At 37.8% G+C, this 16,653-nt stretch overlaps 2 protein-coding genes across 2 annotated transcripts in view; both read right to left on the reverse strand.

Annotated features, from left to right (window-relative positions):
- Positions 1-6,485, reverse strand: part of tnmd (tenomodulin) — a 45,270-nt gene extending 38,785 nt beyond the window's left edge. The window contains exons 1-2 of the mRNA XM_061048517.1: positions 6,322-6,485; positions 2,872-3,006 (exon numbers count right to left, since the gene is read on the reverse strand). Coding sequence (XP_060904500.1) covers positions 2,872-3,006; positions 6,322-6,369 — 183 coding nt within the window. The 5' untranslated portion in view covers positions 6,370-6,485. The remainder of the gene's footprint in view (positions 1-2,871; positions 3,007-6,321) is intronic.
- sowahd (sosondowah ankyrin repeat domain family d) overlaps positions 1-16,653 on the reverse strand; it is a 257,121-nt gene that overhangs the window by 117,621 nt on the left and 122,847 nt on the right. The window lies entirely within an intron of this gene.

Raw genomic sequence — 16,653 nt, forward strand, 5'->3', positions numbered from 1 at the left:
TACTTGGTCCATCAGCTGGAAAGGGCTCAGTTGGCTTACATACGCTTTTTCTGAAAACAGCAAATTTATACCATGCCTTTATGAGAAGTGAAATTGATCAGACAACGACAATAAAGCAAGACGAAATAAAAACAAAGCAAAACAAAGTGAATCTGTAAAAGTGTAAAAAAAAAAACATTTGTAAAAGTTGAAAAAAATTGAGGTTACTGTGCATATGTGGAACCTCTGTTTGCTCTTAAATGTAACGTATTTCCAGTCAGCCTGAAGCTGGGGAAATATTTAAAAACTGCATGTCTCTCTGTTGTACCAAAACAGAAATACTCCATATTCTTGAGGACTGGGACAGCAGCAGTACACTCCTTTAGCTGAATTTGAATATGAGCTGTCATCAAATAAAAAACAACCCCCACACAACTGCTTCCTAAAATAAATGATGTACACTCCCATTGGCTTCAGCTGCAGTGCTCTGCTGCCCAGAGTCTATACATGCCAGTCAGTGCTCAGGATTAGCTGGTGAGTCAAGAAAAGTTCTACTGCGTTAAAAACCTTCAAACCAATACAGCAAACAAGAATGCTATGTTTATGCTAGGGAACAACTCCATCCATCCAACCAATCATCCAGTTCTTTTCTCTTCCTCGAAAGCAGTTACTAGTTTTCTTTAGGACACATACCTGAGTTTTTACTGTCCTACTGTTTCTAAGAAGCTTCCTTCACATCTGACAGACAGGTGATCCTCCTTTGAAGCGGCTCTGTCTTTCTCACTGATGTGGAGGCCAGAGAATAAGCCTCCCCCTCAAGACCCCATTAAAGCAGAAACCCAGGGTCCGCAGGTTTGATATTCATCGCCCGGGCAACCTCTGCCATCAACACGTTTTGTGCCACGTGAGAATGATCACAGCTTATTAAAGTGGAAATAATGACTGCTCTACCTCCGGCATGAAATATTTAACAAGGACAAAGGAGATGGCTCAAAGGTGATTCATATCGATGTTGAAAGGAGAGAACGTGGACAATACATTCTGCGCAGGAAGTGAGCATGAACCCTGGTTAACCTGAGCTTAGAAAAAGACAGTCTGAAATTGAAATTTGTACCCTAATGGAGGCAGAAATAGAGGAATTATAGCAGAGAGTTTATTGAATTAATGTTTATTATAACTAACAAAGATGTTGGAGTAACAGGAAAAGACTATTGGCAGGGCACATTTCCTTCCCTTTCATTTCATTGCACTTCCCGAAATCAGACTTATGCATTCAAATAGTCAGTATTTGTTTAAACGATCATTACATTGCAATCATTTTTCGCATTCCTGTCCAGGAACTTCCAATCTCTGGATGTGAAGTTTTTGATGTATAATCCTCCCAGCCTGAGTAAATTAGCCTTCTTAGCCTCTTGGGAAAAATCAGGCAAAAGGAGCAGAGTGAAAATGTTCTCCATCAAGTGTGATTGAATTGGATTTTTACAAGATGAATTGCCAGGACAAGAGTTTATCCCAATAACACTGCCAAGAGGTTTCAGTCCTCCTCCTGCAGCCACTCTGGTCAACAGCAATTAGGGTCAGCGTTGAGTTATCAGGATCCGTCATTGTGAGGAGATGTTTACAATGTGAGCAGAAAGTAGATAAATTCAGGCCAACATTTGCAACGGTAGAAAGCGGTTTGAGGTTTGGCACAAGAATTCATGAAATTACAGATCTGACAGCCAAAACAAGAGCAGAACAAAACACTGTTGTCTTTTCCATAACCCACACATCTTCCCGTCTAATACAATACACTGCCTCTGGCTCTTTGTGGGCCTGTCCATTTCCCTTATTCTTTTTTTTTTCTTTGATGCAACTTGTATGATTTGCTGATCCGGAGGCACAGATAGTCTTTTATCTGACACTCATCAAAACGACGCTCAACACAGACAGTGGCCAAGTGATATTTAGTTGGAGTGGGGAAAATTTAGATTAACTAATATATCAAGAGTTCTTATATTGAAAATAGTTTCTATTCCTGGGATCATTACTTGTGACGTCATATCTGTTTACAGCCGATGTGAGCCAAGAGCAGCCTAAAGAGAAAAAAAATCCCAGAGTCTTTCAGGTTATTAACAAAGCAATAACCCTGTGCCATCCCCCATCAGTCTCTCTAACTGAGTTGGCTAAAAAAATAAGAAAGATTTATTAATGGGGAAATTAACCCTCTGTTGATCCATCTTACCTGATTGAAGGTATGCTTGGGATCAAGCAAATCGAAGGTATATGCATCAGGTTAGAGAATATGCTCGTATCAGAGAGCTGCTGAGGTGATCATTGATTGATTTTAGCCTTCTAATGTTATCCTCGGCTATCTTGCACACTATGTAAGTCCATTTATCTTTTTGCAGAGTGAATAAAGAGAGAGCAAAATCAGCAGCATGTAGGTACGTTGAAGAAGCCACTCTGGCTTTACTACTCGAATGTCTCAACCTGTATACTGTTCAGCATGCTGCTAAAGTATGGGCATCCTATCATATACTTGATGGGGCGGGACTGGTCACCAAGGTATCAAAGAAAATAGATGCTTGACAAAGGATCGTCACAGAGAAAGCAAATTCATGGGAACAGATGGCTGAGTGTTTGCTAGATGGTAAGAACAAAGCAGAGACTGCACAATGTTTTTAGACGTATAACAGATGATATTCTACTCTTTAAACGAGTGTATGGTATTATTTAAATTGTTGTTGAAAAAGGAAAAGAAAATCATAATAATCGATAGTATCAAATTGGAATACTTGGATCATAATACTTCAGAAAAGCAACAAAATGAATTGAAAAGGCACCCCAGAATTGTGTTTAAATAAAATTAGTACAAAAGCGTATCATTCTAGCCCTGATATGTAGTCTTACCTTCCCCTGACCGGGGCTCCACAGGAATCTCAGGCTGAAAACAGAAAGACCCATAACAACAAGGACTAGTGCCAGAACCAGAGCCAGACGCTGGTAGGTGTAGAACTTAGCCTTCTTCTCTTTTCCTGCCTCGACCTGAAAGACAGTTTTGATTCAGTGTTACATATGACATCAGCTTAAATTATTGCAGTTGATGAAGAAACATTGGACTTCTTGAGAAATACCCTTTTCCCCATCCAAGTCAAATTTATCTCCTTAGTTCATTATTTAGTGGTTTTGAACCTCGATAGCGCCCCACAAAAAACCATATTGATGTTTTTTCTTTCACTTTTAACAAATGGCCAAAAATAAACAGGCTAGCTGCTTTTTCACTGTTCCCATCCTTTGTGTGAAGCTATGAGTCTGGATTTAGCTTCATAGATACATTGTTTGAGAAGCCACTTACACTGGAAATGCTAGCTAACTTCATTGAACAGTATCCTCAGAAATACCCAGCACAGAGAAAAACTCTTGGTATATATAATATACCAATCATAAAGGCTGATGAAATAATCTTTACTAATTTTTTAAATATTTCTTAAATCAAGCATTATTTGAGCAATCCAAAGACATAAAAGACTACAATGCCCATGAGCCTTTACTTGTGCTATTGAAAGAAATGATAAAAAAAAAGTCACTAACATGAATCAGAACAATAGCGGATTACAACTGGTTGCTGTTTAGATGGATAAAGTTGGCCCATTAGTTGCAGAATTAATAGAAAAAAATGATACAAAAATGGAATGGTAAATGGTTAAAGCTATACATTGTACATTTAATTTTCCTTGAAAGTGTAATCTTTAGCCTTTACTTGCAGTGTTTACCAGAATATTAAGCTACATAACTGAATTCTTGAAGCCCAAATGTATCATGAATGTAGGACTTTACTTTTCTGGCAAAGTCTGTATTTATTAATCAAAGAATAAAACATTTGGAATGCAGTTGGTCATCTTTTGTACAATCAATTAAATTTGGAGAAATTGGTGTCCGTCCAAGCAGTGGTAGTGCTACATCTGGGGAGAAACATATCATTGACTAGGTTGAGACGTATTGTGGCTTTTTACACATGGAACAAGGTACACCAGAGATGGCTCCATCCACTTTGGAACTGTATCTAAGACGTGTTTTTATATGATCAAATGATAATCGGAGGGTGGTGTCAATCCTCTCATCTAGCTTCCATGAGAAAGGGCTATGGCTTTGCATCTCAGCCCAATTTCTTTCCCAAAAAAGTACAGTTTTCATGTTCATATTTTTATTTGTGTTTATCTTTTGGTTGCATTTAATCTATATAGATGCTATTTGATCTCGCAAGTGTGCAAAATCTACTGATGACAAAAATAAAAACCATCTCCATGCCAAGCTCAGGGATGAGCAGACTGCCACAGAAAGGTTACATTTATTAAACTTTTCCTCACTCTGCCTGCTGTAGTCAATTCCCCGAGCTTTGGGCCACAAATTAATAAAGACAGGCTTTTGTTCCAGCACAGCTGCAGCAGCGAGAAAATGAAAGCTTCTCATTCACACAGGACCACTTGTGAAGGTCTCAGAGGACAACAGAAAAGCAGATATGTAAAAAAAAATGGAACCAACTTCAATTAGGAAAATTGGTGTTGCTTATCTTTGTGTCTTTTTAAAATGATGATAAAGCAGCTTTGGTTTTCTATTGTGGCTGAGGTTGTTACAGTAGTTAAGCCGCAATAGATTGGAAGCACTTTAACATGCTGACTACTTTAAATAGTTTGTAGGAATTATATTAAAATAAAAAGTTGTATGACTTTTTCCCCTGACCTTTTGACTGTTCTCCTGTTAAAATAATAATCTCAAGTCTTCCTGAATCATATTTCATGCAGAATTTCTACATTTTAAAATACCGTATCCGTATGTAGGAGGCATGATGTAAGGAGGAACATATGGTTTAGCTATAACAGCATGGTGTCCTTACTGATTATGGATCGAGTTTCTGATAAATACATTAGCAGCACTACTTTGAGGAAGAACAAAGGACACACTATGCAAGATACCACCCAACAAAAACTTAAAACAAACCTTTGGCAGTAATGAATTCAACACATTGACCATCCTTTATTTGGTATTTATTTGACAGGAGCCACAAAAACGTGAGGCACATGACATTTTTGTACATTCCTAAGGCATGGTGAAAAAAAAGGAGCCAGAAATTCCTTAGATTGTGAATTTCTGCTAGTGAAGGAAAAAGAACTGTGGCTGAAATCCTGTGCTCTCCTGTGGCAGGTTGCATAAGCAGTGGAAACTTTACTAGAGGACAAACCTTTCTCTGCCTGTGCTTTGAATATCGAAATACTCCGAGGAAGGAGGTGGGATTGAGAGACAGACGGACAGAAATAAAGGCAGGGATGGAGACAGGGTGAGCAGTCTGAGTGCACAGCAGCCGCCAACTAGTGTTTAAAGGTTTAGGAGTTCAGAATCAGCAAGGCGATTCCTCTTGAGCTTTGTGAGGAAGAGCGCCAGCAGCTCCCTGCTGTTACAATGCAAAGGAGGAGCTCTTCTTGAGAAAACAACAGGAGGAAAAAAAAACCACAAGTAGCCTTAAAAACCAACAAGCTGAAGCATTAGTTATCAAACAGGGGCATGCTAAGAGAAAGCACTAGATTTCTAAGAAAAATATTCTGATATACTGTAAGAAGCCCCATGTGATTTCTTAATCATTATCATTATCCATCATCACTGGTTTTATTTAGAATAGTCCCTACTAGAAGAGTTGACCTTTCTTTAATGGACAGTTAAAGAGCTTACTTTTCACATAAACTTAAAAAATAATAACACCTTACTGTAAGGCTACCTACCCTATTGCTTAAGTGTGTCTATTGTAAGTTCTGCTACAATTGAAATATGAGAGGAGGCAGAAGGATTCCAGAGCCAGAAATCCCCCCTTCCTTAATAAAAAAAAAAGAAGACTAAAATAAAGACACCTCATGGTGTGTATTTGAAAGCTTCTTGCATGTGAGAAGTGAGGATATTGTAGATATAAAGCAAACACAATGGTTCATGTGAGACTGACTATAAGAGTGAAAATAAAGAAATTAAGCCAGGGTGAAAAGCCTGAAGGAATTAGTTGGAAAAAATACAATTCTGAGAAAAACTCAGATCACTCTGTGAGAGATCAAGCAGCACTCTTTTTTTTATTCCAGACTTCTGAAGTATTTTATTCTAAACTTACACTCAAATATCACAGGATCCCTGCTGCTGCCACCTGCCCTTCATTCACTAAGATGTAAAAGTTAAATGTCACTTTATTCTTAGATTTTGTAAAAAGAAATGTATGAAACTTAAAAACGTTTTAATCACAGCTCATTTTTCAGAATTTATTTTATTTTTTTCCAACAAGAATGACTACATTAATAAAAAAAAAAGGGGAAAAAATGGACTCACATCTTTCCAAAGAATCTGTTGACTGCTGGATTGACTTGCAGCCTCCATGATGCAAGCCCACAGGAGGAATCTTTCCGATCGTCTTTGCAGGGGAAAACACTAACGCTCTGCAAGGCAAAGAGCCCTTGCTTCTTTCCTCTGCTGTAATTTGGGAGTGTGCTGAAGGGGAGGGAAGTTTCAGATGGAGTGGAATTACTGAAACATTTGTGATACTCATTAAATGCAAGGCAGATGTCCTTCCTACCCGCCTGCCATGCTTCCATTTCAAAGGTGAAAAACCGCAGATGGATTCAGAGTGAATGACAAACACTCTGTTGAATATATAACATACAATAGTTGAATGAAAACTACCTTTGAAGGTGCTTGGAGGAGGACAAAGTTTGCAGGTGAAAAATGTAATTGTAGAAAGCGCCAATGCTGATCTTCTCAGCAATATTTTCTGAAGCATTGAATAGAATGTGCTGTCTGATTTTGTTCCACAGTCAGTCTGCACACTCTTCTACATACTGCACAGATACAAAAAAAGCTGAAATGACTGAATAGCAGCATAACAAAAGAATCCACCTGAAACAATAAAAATAATTTGCAGTTGTGAAGCAAAAGATAAAGTCTTTAATCTAAGGACAGAAGTTTAAAGAGCCCCTCACATTTGAAGTTAAAGAAATCTTCTCCTTGAAGTAATAATAAAAAAATTCAATCATGAGACTTAAAAGGAGACAACATTTGATCGGCTCCTTTCTTTTTCAAAAAATACAACTTTGATTGACATACTCATTTTTTAAAAAGTTTAGCAAACATTCTTCTTTAGTGAAAAGTTTCCACATCACACTCTGGTGAGTTGAATTTTTGACCATCATTGATTTCAAAAACTCATTCTGATCATGCTCGTACATTCATCAGAAGAAAAATGTTAAAAACAGCATTTTAGTGCCAAACTGTTCATGAACATCTTTCTGCACAGAGACGGTCAAACAGTCAAGTGAAGCAGCAATAAAGAAAAACACATGTGGAGAAAAGAGAGACTTTGAGGTCTCCTTTAGGTCATGTGTGGAGCCTTAGATCATGCAGTTGGATCTTCAATTAAAACCTTCTGCAAACAGGAGAGTAGAAATCAAACTGCAAATTGTGGAGATGAAAAATAAGAAGCAGAATCTGTGTAGTTCCTTGAATGGCCACTGGAGACTGGTTTAAAATGTGTAAGAATGTAAAGACTCTGAATGTGTAATATCCTAGCACTAGTGGGGTGAATATTTCTTCAAATCATGAATTATTTTTAAATTTTAAATTCTCAATATAATCTAAAAATGTCTGTGTTGTGTTGTATAACGTGATTTGTAGAAATGCAAGGGGCTTCAAAACTACACTTCAGAAGCTAATGGGTGAAATCACTGAGGCTACGTCCATGTTATATACAAGTCTATGGTCACAAAGCAATTGTCAATATCTTGTGTTGTGAGGCATCTCAAGTATTGGCACCCTCAGAACTTTCTACAGCATTTAAAAAATCTAAAAATTCCAACAAACTGCACCCATTAATTTCTCTCATCAGTGCATGCACCATAAATAGTTATTGAAAATGTCACAGTGACTCAGTGTGATCACACACCTGCCTCTTATGTTGGAAAAGTTAAACCACTTCTGAACACTTTAGTTTCTGTTAAAGTTAGTTCTGTTATTTGGGTTTAGGTGATATGGCTGATTTCTAACTATAGGAGAGTTAGAAATCTGTTCTTTTGTCGTTTAGTCAGCGGTCAAAACAGTACAGTAAATCAAATTTCTACTATGATATAATACTAATAATACTAATATACTGGACTTATGAAGCTCTGTTCAGAATACTCAAAGACGCTTCACAAAGAACAACAACAAAACAAAACAAATTATTAATTTGAAGTGAAAATGAGTAAAGATAGGCAGCAATTTTCAGGATTTATACAAACCACCTGTCAGTCGGTTTTTCATATCACCTGTGATGCCACACACAAACGATAACATGTTTTGAAGCGATTCCAGTTTATTTGAAACGCAATTTCACCACTTCAAAGTTCCACTTCACACTTGATTTGCAGCGGTGAAAAAACGATGGCTCGGTCAATACCATCTGAGGTGGAACATTCCGGCTAAAAATTGGTCAACCTGCAAGCCTTTAGTGCGGCACCGCAACATTTGAGCACATATTAAGTCTGTCAGATCTGATAGCTCTGGTGTGGGACCTCGTCAGCTCTTTCCCATTGATATAAATCTTCACAATTACTGTGACATTTTGCTTTGGCTAAATCAAGTGGCAGCTCTTTCAGGAAAAGTGTCGTGTCAGCAGCAGAGTTGAGCATCCTGGGACCCTCATTCCCCTGATAGCATTCAGCAGCAGACTGGGGCTTTGACATGCGCAGAATAGAATAAACACCAATTTAGTCGGAGTGCAAACTAGATACTCTCAGATAAGAGCAGAGGTTGATATGAGCAAACCAGGAGGAATCACAAAATAAACATTTACTTTCTCCTTTTCATGCTTCAGGTCTGAAAGATTTGACAGGAATTTGTTGTCACTATTGCAAACACAGATTGATCTCTTTGACCGACAGTGAAGCCCATTACACTACAATCCCAGCTCCAGTTATTTTTTAAAATTATTTTTAATAAATGGACCTTTTCCCATCAGACAACAGTAGTTCTCCTTATTACTTGTAAGACTTCATGCAGGCACTGTCATCACAAACTTGCAGAGTATATTTTGCTCTATTTTGCAGTGGCCATCTGGAAAAAAGCTGTTCCCTGGTCCTTTTTTTTTCCCTTCTAAAACTCTAAAGCGAGCCTCTAAAGCCTTGTCGAGCTTCTGTCAGTCACAGTAAAAGCTGTGGTGGAAACCCACACGTTTCCCACGTGCCTCACCGCATTCATTAACCCTCCCTTCCCACATGAAGGGAGACTAAAAGGAAAGATGCAAAAAGAATATGTAAAAGAGAACTGAAGAAAAAAAGAGCCGGAATCAGAATATATTCTTTCGTTGCTCTATTTTTCTCCCTCCCTCTCTCTCACACACATAGACGCATAGAAATCTCCTCTGTGGATCGAATCACACTTTTAAGTACAGAAAAGGGGTCCATACAGGTCAAATGTGACACATAATCCTGTGTGATTTGATTATACGCCTCCTGACTCGACACAGCTTCACCACCTCAGTCTTTCATTACGTAGGGAGAAGAATCAGGGCAGAATGGGCTCATCATGAAAAGGCAGTCACGCATCCTGACTGGGTCTAGACTTAAGATCTGATAGCCCCCATCCTTCATCTCTCAGGATCCTCCTCACGGTCAACTGACTGTAGGAAGGAAGTGTACCTCTGCACAGGAAGTTTACACAGCCCTGTGTGTCCCAGGAGGCGTCCGGCTCTTCAGCAGAGTTTAGGGACATATTGTGTTGCTATACTACTACAAATGCCAAAGTGTAAAGTGAGGCACCATGAAATTTCAAGACTTACAAAAGTGCCGCTCGTCGAACATGTTTAGTTTAGTTTATTTGTTCATTGTTTTGTCGACAGTCCCCTTTAATTAACTGTACAGTAAAAGGAGAAGCTTTAGCCTTTGCGGCTAATTTCCAGCTCTAGTCTGCATGCATCTTTAGCGCAGCCGTTAATCAGAAACATTAAACATCTCTCTCCTGCACACCATGCTTCATTCATCCTCATTTATCATTCAACAGGGTGCTGCGAGAGGTTCTCTTTTGGGTTACCTTGATGATTACCTTTACAGTTTATCGATCAGTCATTTGACTGGCAATTGCCACGTAATCCTTTCATGATTCAGGTCATCAGCTTTTACAAAACACCTCACTGTTTGACTGCAGCGGAATAACAGACACTCATATTCAAACATATATGCTCAGTGCACAGATGCCTATAATTAACAAAGAGCAAGAACATTTAAACACTAGTGTCTCAGATTATGTCTCTACAGCATAGTGTAAAACATTTATCTGTAGTGTTGTTTAATTTGTGCAGGGCAATGTGCTTTATTGAAAAAGAGTTTACTTCAATAAGGGAGAACAGAGCGTGTTTCGTCTCATCCCAGATCTGTTGTATATCTGTTGTGAATAACTTTTTCACATTCGATGCAACATAGAAATGACATTACATTTCTTATCCGCAGTGGTCAGTTACTTTCACATTTTGGAACTGAGAAATTCATCCGAATGTCCGATTTGCTTCATATGTCATTGCATTTTACAAAGCAACTTCAATCACCCTTTTCACGTCATTTGTTGATTCAATCTCGGTAAGGATGATTGACTCAACAAATGACGTGAACAGGGATAGTCTCCCGCTGTGAGGTGCAAGTGGGACCAACCAGATCACGAGGATTTCAGGGGCAGTCTTCCGAAAATACTCTAGAGATTTTCAGGAGTGCATTTGTGAAATAATCTAAAAGATGTGAGTTACACTGTAGCACTCTTTAATTTGTGTTTACTTTTTCACACTTCATACCCTTATCCCAGTAGAGAGCAATGTTAACAAACTGTATATTTTTCTCATATCATGCCCTCTCTTCGACTATAAAATTAATAACGGCTCTTAAATTTTCAATAGCCTATGTGGGGTCAGTGAAAACCATCCTTCAAAACAACACTGAATTATTATCTTTTCTCGGAACGGCCTGCTGCAAGCAAAAGTGTCTCTATAAGAGCGCAATGACATGAAATATTATACTGCATGTCTGAGTGTAATGCAATCCAGTTTTTATATTAGTGTTGATTATGCACATTTTGATGCATTTTTTTCCTCCCACTCATATGATCAATACTGTGAGTGGTTTCTTTTAGAAAAAAATCACCACGTTTTATTCATCTATACATCGAGACTTTTATTTATAAATGAATTTTAAGTATAACTTTTTGGGCCAACCACCACAATCGGAGTGTGTGGTCCCGACCACCGCCCGACACTCAGCCTCCACCATCGGCCTGTGTCGTCCCCACAACCACCACCGCCCTCATTCATGCACAGCCTGCTCGGACCTCTACCTTAGCAGCAAGGAAGTGTGGACAACAGGAACACGAGGAATACAAAGCGGAAATCCTTTTGTAAAGCATCTCGAGATAACACTTCTTATGAATTGGTGCTATATAAATAATGATTGATTGATTGATTGATTGATTGAAAGAAATATTGGTTCCTATTGTCCATATTTGGTGTTCAAGTAGAGAAGTAGAAAAAGGAGTGTGAGAGATAACCGTTCTCAATCTCTAAGCAGTTTTCTCTTGTCTTTGTGTTTTAAAAAAAAAACTTTAATCATCCTTCCATGTCATTTGTTAATTACGTCACGGTAAGCACTAGCTTTCCATGACCAGCAGTCATTTTTTTAAGAGAAATGCGTCCGATGGGACCCTGCTCCCAATGAAGCCCTCTACCCCCTAGTATTTTTCAATACTGAGAACTAGTTGAATTGAAATGTGGATTACGGTGCAGCAAATCTTCCCCAACTTCATACATTAATTTCCCAAATCTCACCTTGAGCTATTGCTGAGGGATTTTCTCAATTTCTTGCTTGATGGGACAGGTGTATTTACTTACGTAATTGTATTCCTCATCCAATTTCTAATGCGATTAAATATTAATACAATTCTGGGTTTGAGGTGAACCAGATCTGTGAAAAATATCTAGACAGCAATATTGTGAAATTGTTCTTCCTGCTTTGCAACTTTTTAAATCACCGGTGAATGGAACAGAAGCAGCAGAAGAGAAAATCTGAAAAAGGTATTCTTACAAGTGAAACGCCATGAGTAGAAGATAATAATAGGCACAAGAATTTGTATTTTTACTGTGATGATCTTGACTCATCCTGGCTGAGCTTTGTTTAGTTAGCAGAGCTCTCTTGGGGAACATCGAGCAGTGTAGTAAAAGTGGAACTCTCCAGAATGAGCTTTGAGCTTCAAGTCCCAGATATCCCAGCGTGTGTGCCACCGAGTCAGACAATAGAGCCAAACACAAGTCATAGCCAAATCGTAATTACCTCTGCAGCCTGCAGAAGCAGCCCAATTGACTCCTGGAGATGAATGACAACAGGTAAAGGGCAGTGATTAGCTGCAGGCCTCTAAAGCTTTGTTTGGTGCACAGGGAGAAGAAATTCTCTATTTAGGGCAGAAGATATGCTTCACTTATTACACTCTTATTATCGTGTGGAATTATTATGGAAGCAATTCTAGTCAGTACTGAAGCCGGTGCAGTCTTGTACATCCAGTTATCAGATAGATTGTGTTTGTTACAGTTTTAACTTCATGACCAATAACACAACGATTTATTGTAGATTGAGGATACCTCTAACCCTGGTTGATTAGTTTGAAATGAGTTATTAATTTAGTTTTCATGCTCATTTTTAGGAGGGTTAGGCAGCTCTTTGTTTTTGTTGAAATAGTAAATAATATTAACAAAATTTTGTATGCACCAGATAGTGCATGGTAATGTAAATAATGTTTCAAAAAGAAAATGGCCATCAGCTGAAAAATAGACATATAAGCTCATAATAACTGATCGGTTCTCCAAGACAATATAAAACGTCCTTTTTAACACCTCCATTTACTCAAACTGACCTTTAAAAATTGACTGCTTTAAAAACTAACATTCATTTACAACAAATAGTGGAAGTATTGAGAGACAGCAGCCTAATGACAAACACCAGGGTGTTTAAAATAATAGTCACAAATGATGAAATGTTGTGTAAATGATCAGCGCCCATGTAATGAAATATTACCTAAAGTCATTAAATCTGGAAATATTGATCACCCTTTCCTTAATAAATCTGAAGTTACTTGTGTGTTCCTGATGTGTTGTGAAAACAAAGCACTAAATAATGAAGTTCACCTTGTTGGTTTTGTACAGTTCTGCTTTAAAAGTTAAAGCCTGTTTGTCCTTTTTCTTGCTTGAAGCTGTGAGAGAGCATTTTCTTGGCAGTCATTAAACATTTATAAAATTAATTACTATCAATAGGGGTGTAATGATTCATTCATCGTACAGATCCATTAAATATGAACCATGCTGATTCAAATGCATCCATCTAGTAGAAAAAAGGGAAAAGAGAAACAATCCCTTCAGCCACAATCAATATGAAATTATTCCAACTGAAGTATTCATGACTCCTTTCAACACTGTTGAATATCTTGATGAAATGCGTCACAGGTCCTGTTGTAATTGGTCTATTCCTAATGTAAATGTGATAGCATGATGGCAGTAATTGTGGCAGTGTTGCCTGAAGAAATTTATTTTATTTGTTGAAGTATAAGTTCAACTATTTGACCAAACACTTGAGGGAACATCTCACAATATATAGTTTCTCATTACACCAAATAACAGCAGCAACTATATACCAATGATCTATCAACAGATCAAAGAGGGGAACGGGGACTTATGAGCGGTTTACAGAGCTGTAGATTATCTTCAGTTACTGATTTTGATTACCTAACTAAGCAACATTACTGGTAGAGGCAATATTACCTGAGGGAAGACCGTGGCAAGGTATAAAAGCAATAAATAATTTCTCATCTGTGTGCACACTACTAATGAACATTTGTGTTATGTACAATGAGAACTGGAGTGTTGAAAGACTGAACCTGAGCATTTAAGCTAGGTTAGGCAATTTATTTTGAAATCATATAGTTGTTAAAATGTTAATTACTCAGCAGCAATAGACGAATAGATGCTCTGACCAAATAAATAAAATAAAAAAATAAAAAAACAGTATCCCTGGCTGTGAAAGTCTCTTTAGTCATGTCATTGTAAATGAATGTCTGATAAACTAGCTGAATGACTGCATTCCTGTATGCACTCAGCCAATACACATGCACACATCTTCCACAAACTAGTTAGTTCTCGAGTTGGTTTGTACTGCATTTCAAGTAAGGAAGTGAGGCTTGATATGTTTTTGGGGATTGTCTTTAGCCTTTTCCCAGTTGGATAATTTCAAATCTGTCTTACAGTTGATCCTTGCTTCAAACTTGCCTGCTCCAGCTTTAATAAAGAATAGCAATGCTAAGATATGTTTGTCTTGTTTATTTTAGGAGAATAGCAACAATATCAGCAACAATATCTTATCATATAGCTTCATGGTGTGGTGAAATCTGTGTGATAATAATGTGTTACAGTCTAATATTGTCATAATAGCAACATCTTGACTTTGAAGTTTGGAGACATGATATTTGATACTGAAAACAATGCTTTAAACCACGAGACTTTACATGAGACTTTGCAAAAGACATTTCATTATATGATTTAATCATATTATTAAATATCTCATTTTAGTTTCATCACATGAGGGCAGATTGTTAATCTGTGATTATATTTTTTGGGTCAAACATGAATGTATTATGAATTATAGACTTGGCCGTGCTTTATTATATGAATGCAATAGATTCTGTGAAACTATAAACAGGTCATTTTCACTAAAGCATTGCTCAAGCAAACCGATCACATAGTTTAGTTTGTCCGTCGCTGTGGGCACTATTGTGGTTGCTTTATGTAGGGAGCTTGTCTTTTTAGTGGCCTTTCTATCTGACGCTACGAGCCACCATAGTGGAAGTAACATGTAACTTAGGCTAGGAGTCCCAGGCTACTTAGCTGTTTAACTGTTTAAAAAGCCCACAGATGAGACCCCCCCCCAAAACTGTAGTGTAGTACATTTGTCTTTTTGACACTCTTATGCTCTAACAATGTTGCTGCATGTTAAAAAACTGTGAGTGTAGTTTGTTTCCTTTGCTCCCAAGTGGCCAAAAAAATGAAAAAAGAAAATTAAACAGCTGGATCACTTTAGTAGCTTGAACAGCCAGTCAGACTATTTTTCAGGTAATACAGGTGGTGTGGTCTTTCCCATCTATCACGAAGACATTCAAATAAACTGTTCTTATTCCAACACTTCCTGTCTGTAGAGCAAACAATTGAGCCTACAAACACTACATACAGCTGTTGCATCAGTTTTTATCTATTTAAATTCTCACTTGTTATTATGTGTGAGATTGGATCAGAGGGATCTTCCTGAAGCATAAACCGATGTGACACAGCTGGCACAATGTGTGAAAGTGTACACTGAGCTACTAAAGTGAACGGGGATTAAATGATGTGTGAAAACATCTTCTGCTGTGATATCACCATTACACCTGTTAGGCTGTGGCAACAAGCATTTGCAATCTCACATCTAGTATTCAGGCAATGCAGAAATATCTGGATAATGTGATTTATCTGAGATCTAACACGATAAAAAGAAAATGTAACCAGTCTGTAGCCAATCTGTCATCGTTCATGTAGCACAAAAGGCTCCATTGTGAGATTATACAGGCTAAGGGTGACACAAATGATCCAACAGCATGCATCAATTGGATTTGAACACATAACTATCATTACCTGTAATCCTAATCCTCCACAGAGGACACATCTGGATCTAAAGCAAGACAAAAACAACGCTGGTAATCTTGTTTGAGTGTAAAGCACACAGAATAAAAAACTATCGTGAACATTAAGACAGCAGAATAACTACAGGTTGTTCACAATTGCCTGTTTGAAGTCTTCCATTGGAAAGAAGTTTGTTGTTGTCACTAGACGTTTTAGACGAAGCTTTCTGTCTTTTTCACTAAGTGCATGTTTGCAAGAGAACTATAATTCAAGGAGGAAGACTGTTGACGGGAAGCTGTTGTAAGTTTAATTCTTCCACTCTTCCATTTGATTTAAAAATGGCTGGAACAACTAAGCCTCATTTGCTGGCCTAGAAAATGAAAAAAAAAAACCCACTTGTACAAAAACTACAGCTTTCAAATCATTCAAATAGGTCTGTCTTTAACAATTAAAGTTAAAGTTGAACGTTGCATCAGGGTCTCTTGAGGTAGAGTGATGTAAGCCAGTCAAAGCAGCAACGTAAACAGCAAGTGGCAGAGATGGATTAACAGTGTTGATTCTGTTGATGAAGCTGTGTCTTCTCCCTCTGCAGATTTCAAGGATAAACAGAGGGGGAACAAACAACTACACTTAAGAGCATACCTTATTTGACCTTTCGGCTGATCTATTCTCTAACTCCGCTGGGGGAGAGCAATAAACACTCATAATACACAGATTCTCTGCGGGGCTTAAGAAAAAGCATTTGGCACATTTTTCAGACCTAACAAACATACAATGTGTTTAAGTGAGAAACTGTGAATGTAAACAAAGCTGCTTTTTTTTCATTAAAAAAACAATGCGTGAAAAAAACACCTGTATCGTGAGTTGAGAGAATCGTTACATCCCTACAGATTCTACATATGTATCAAATTTAAAAAAAACTTGGAAAATACTCAAGAGATGAAAAGGCCAACAAAATTGAA

This window comes from Labrus mixtus, chromosome 10 (genome assembly GCF_963584025.1).
Source record: "Labrus mixtus chromosome 10, fLabMix1.1, whole genome shotgun sequence".
NCBI lineage: Eukaryota > Metazoa > Chordata > Actinopteri > Labriformes > Labridae > Labrus > Labrus mixtus.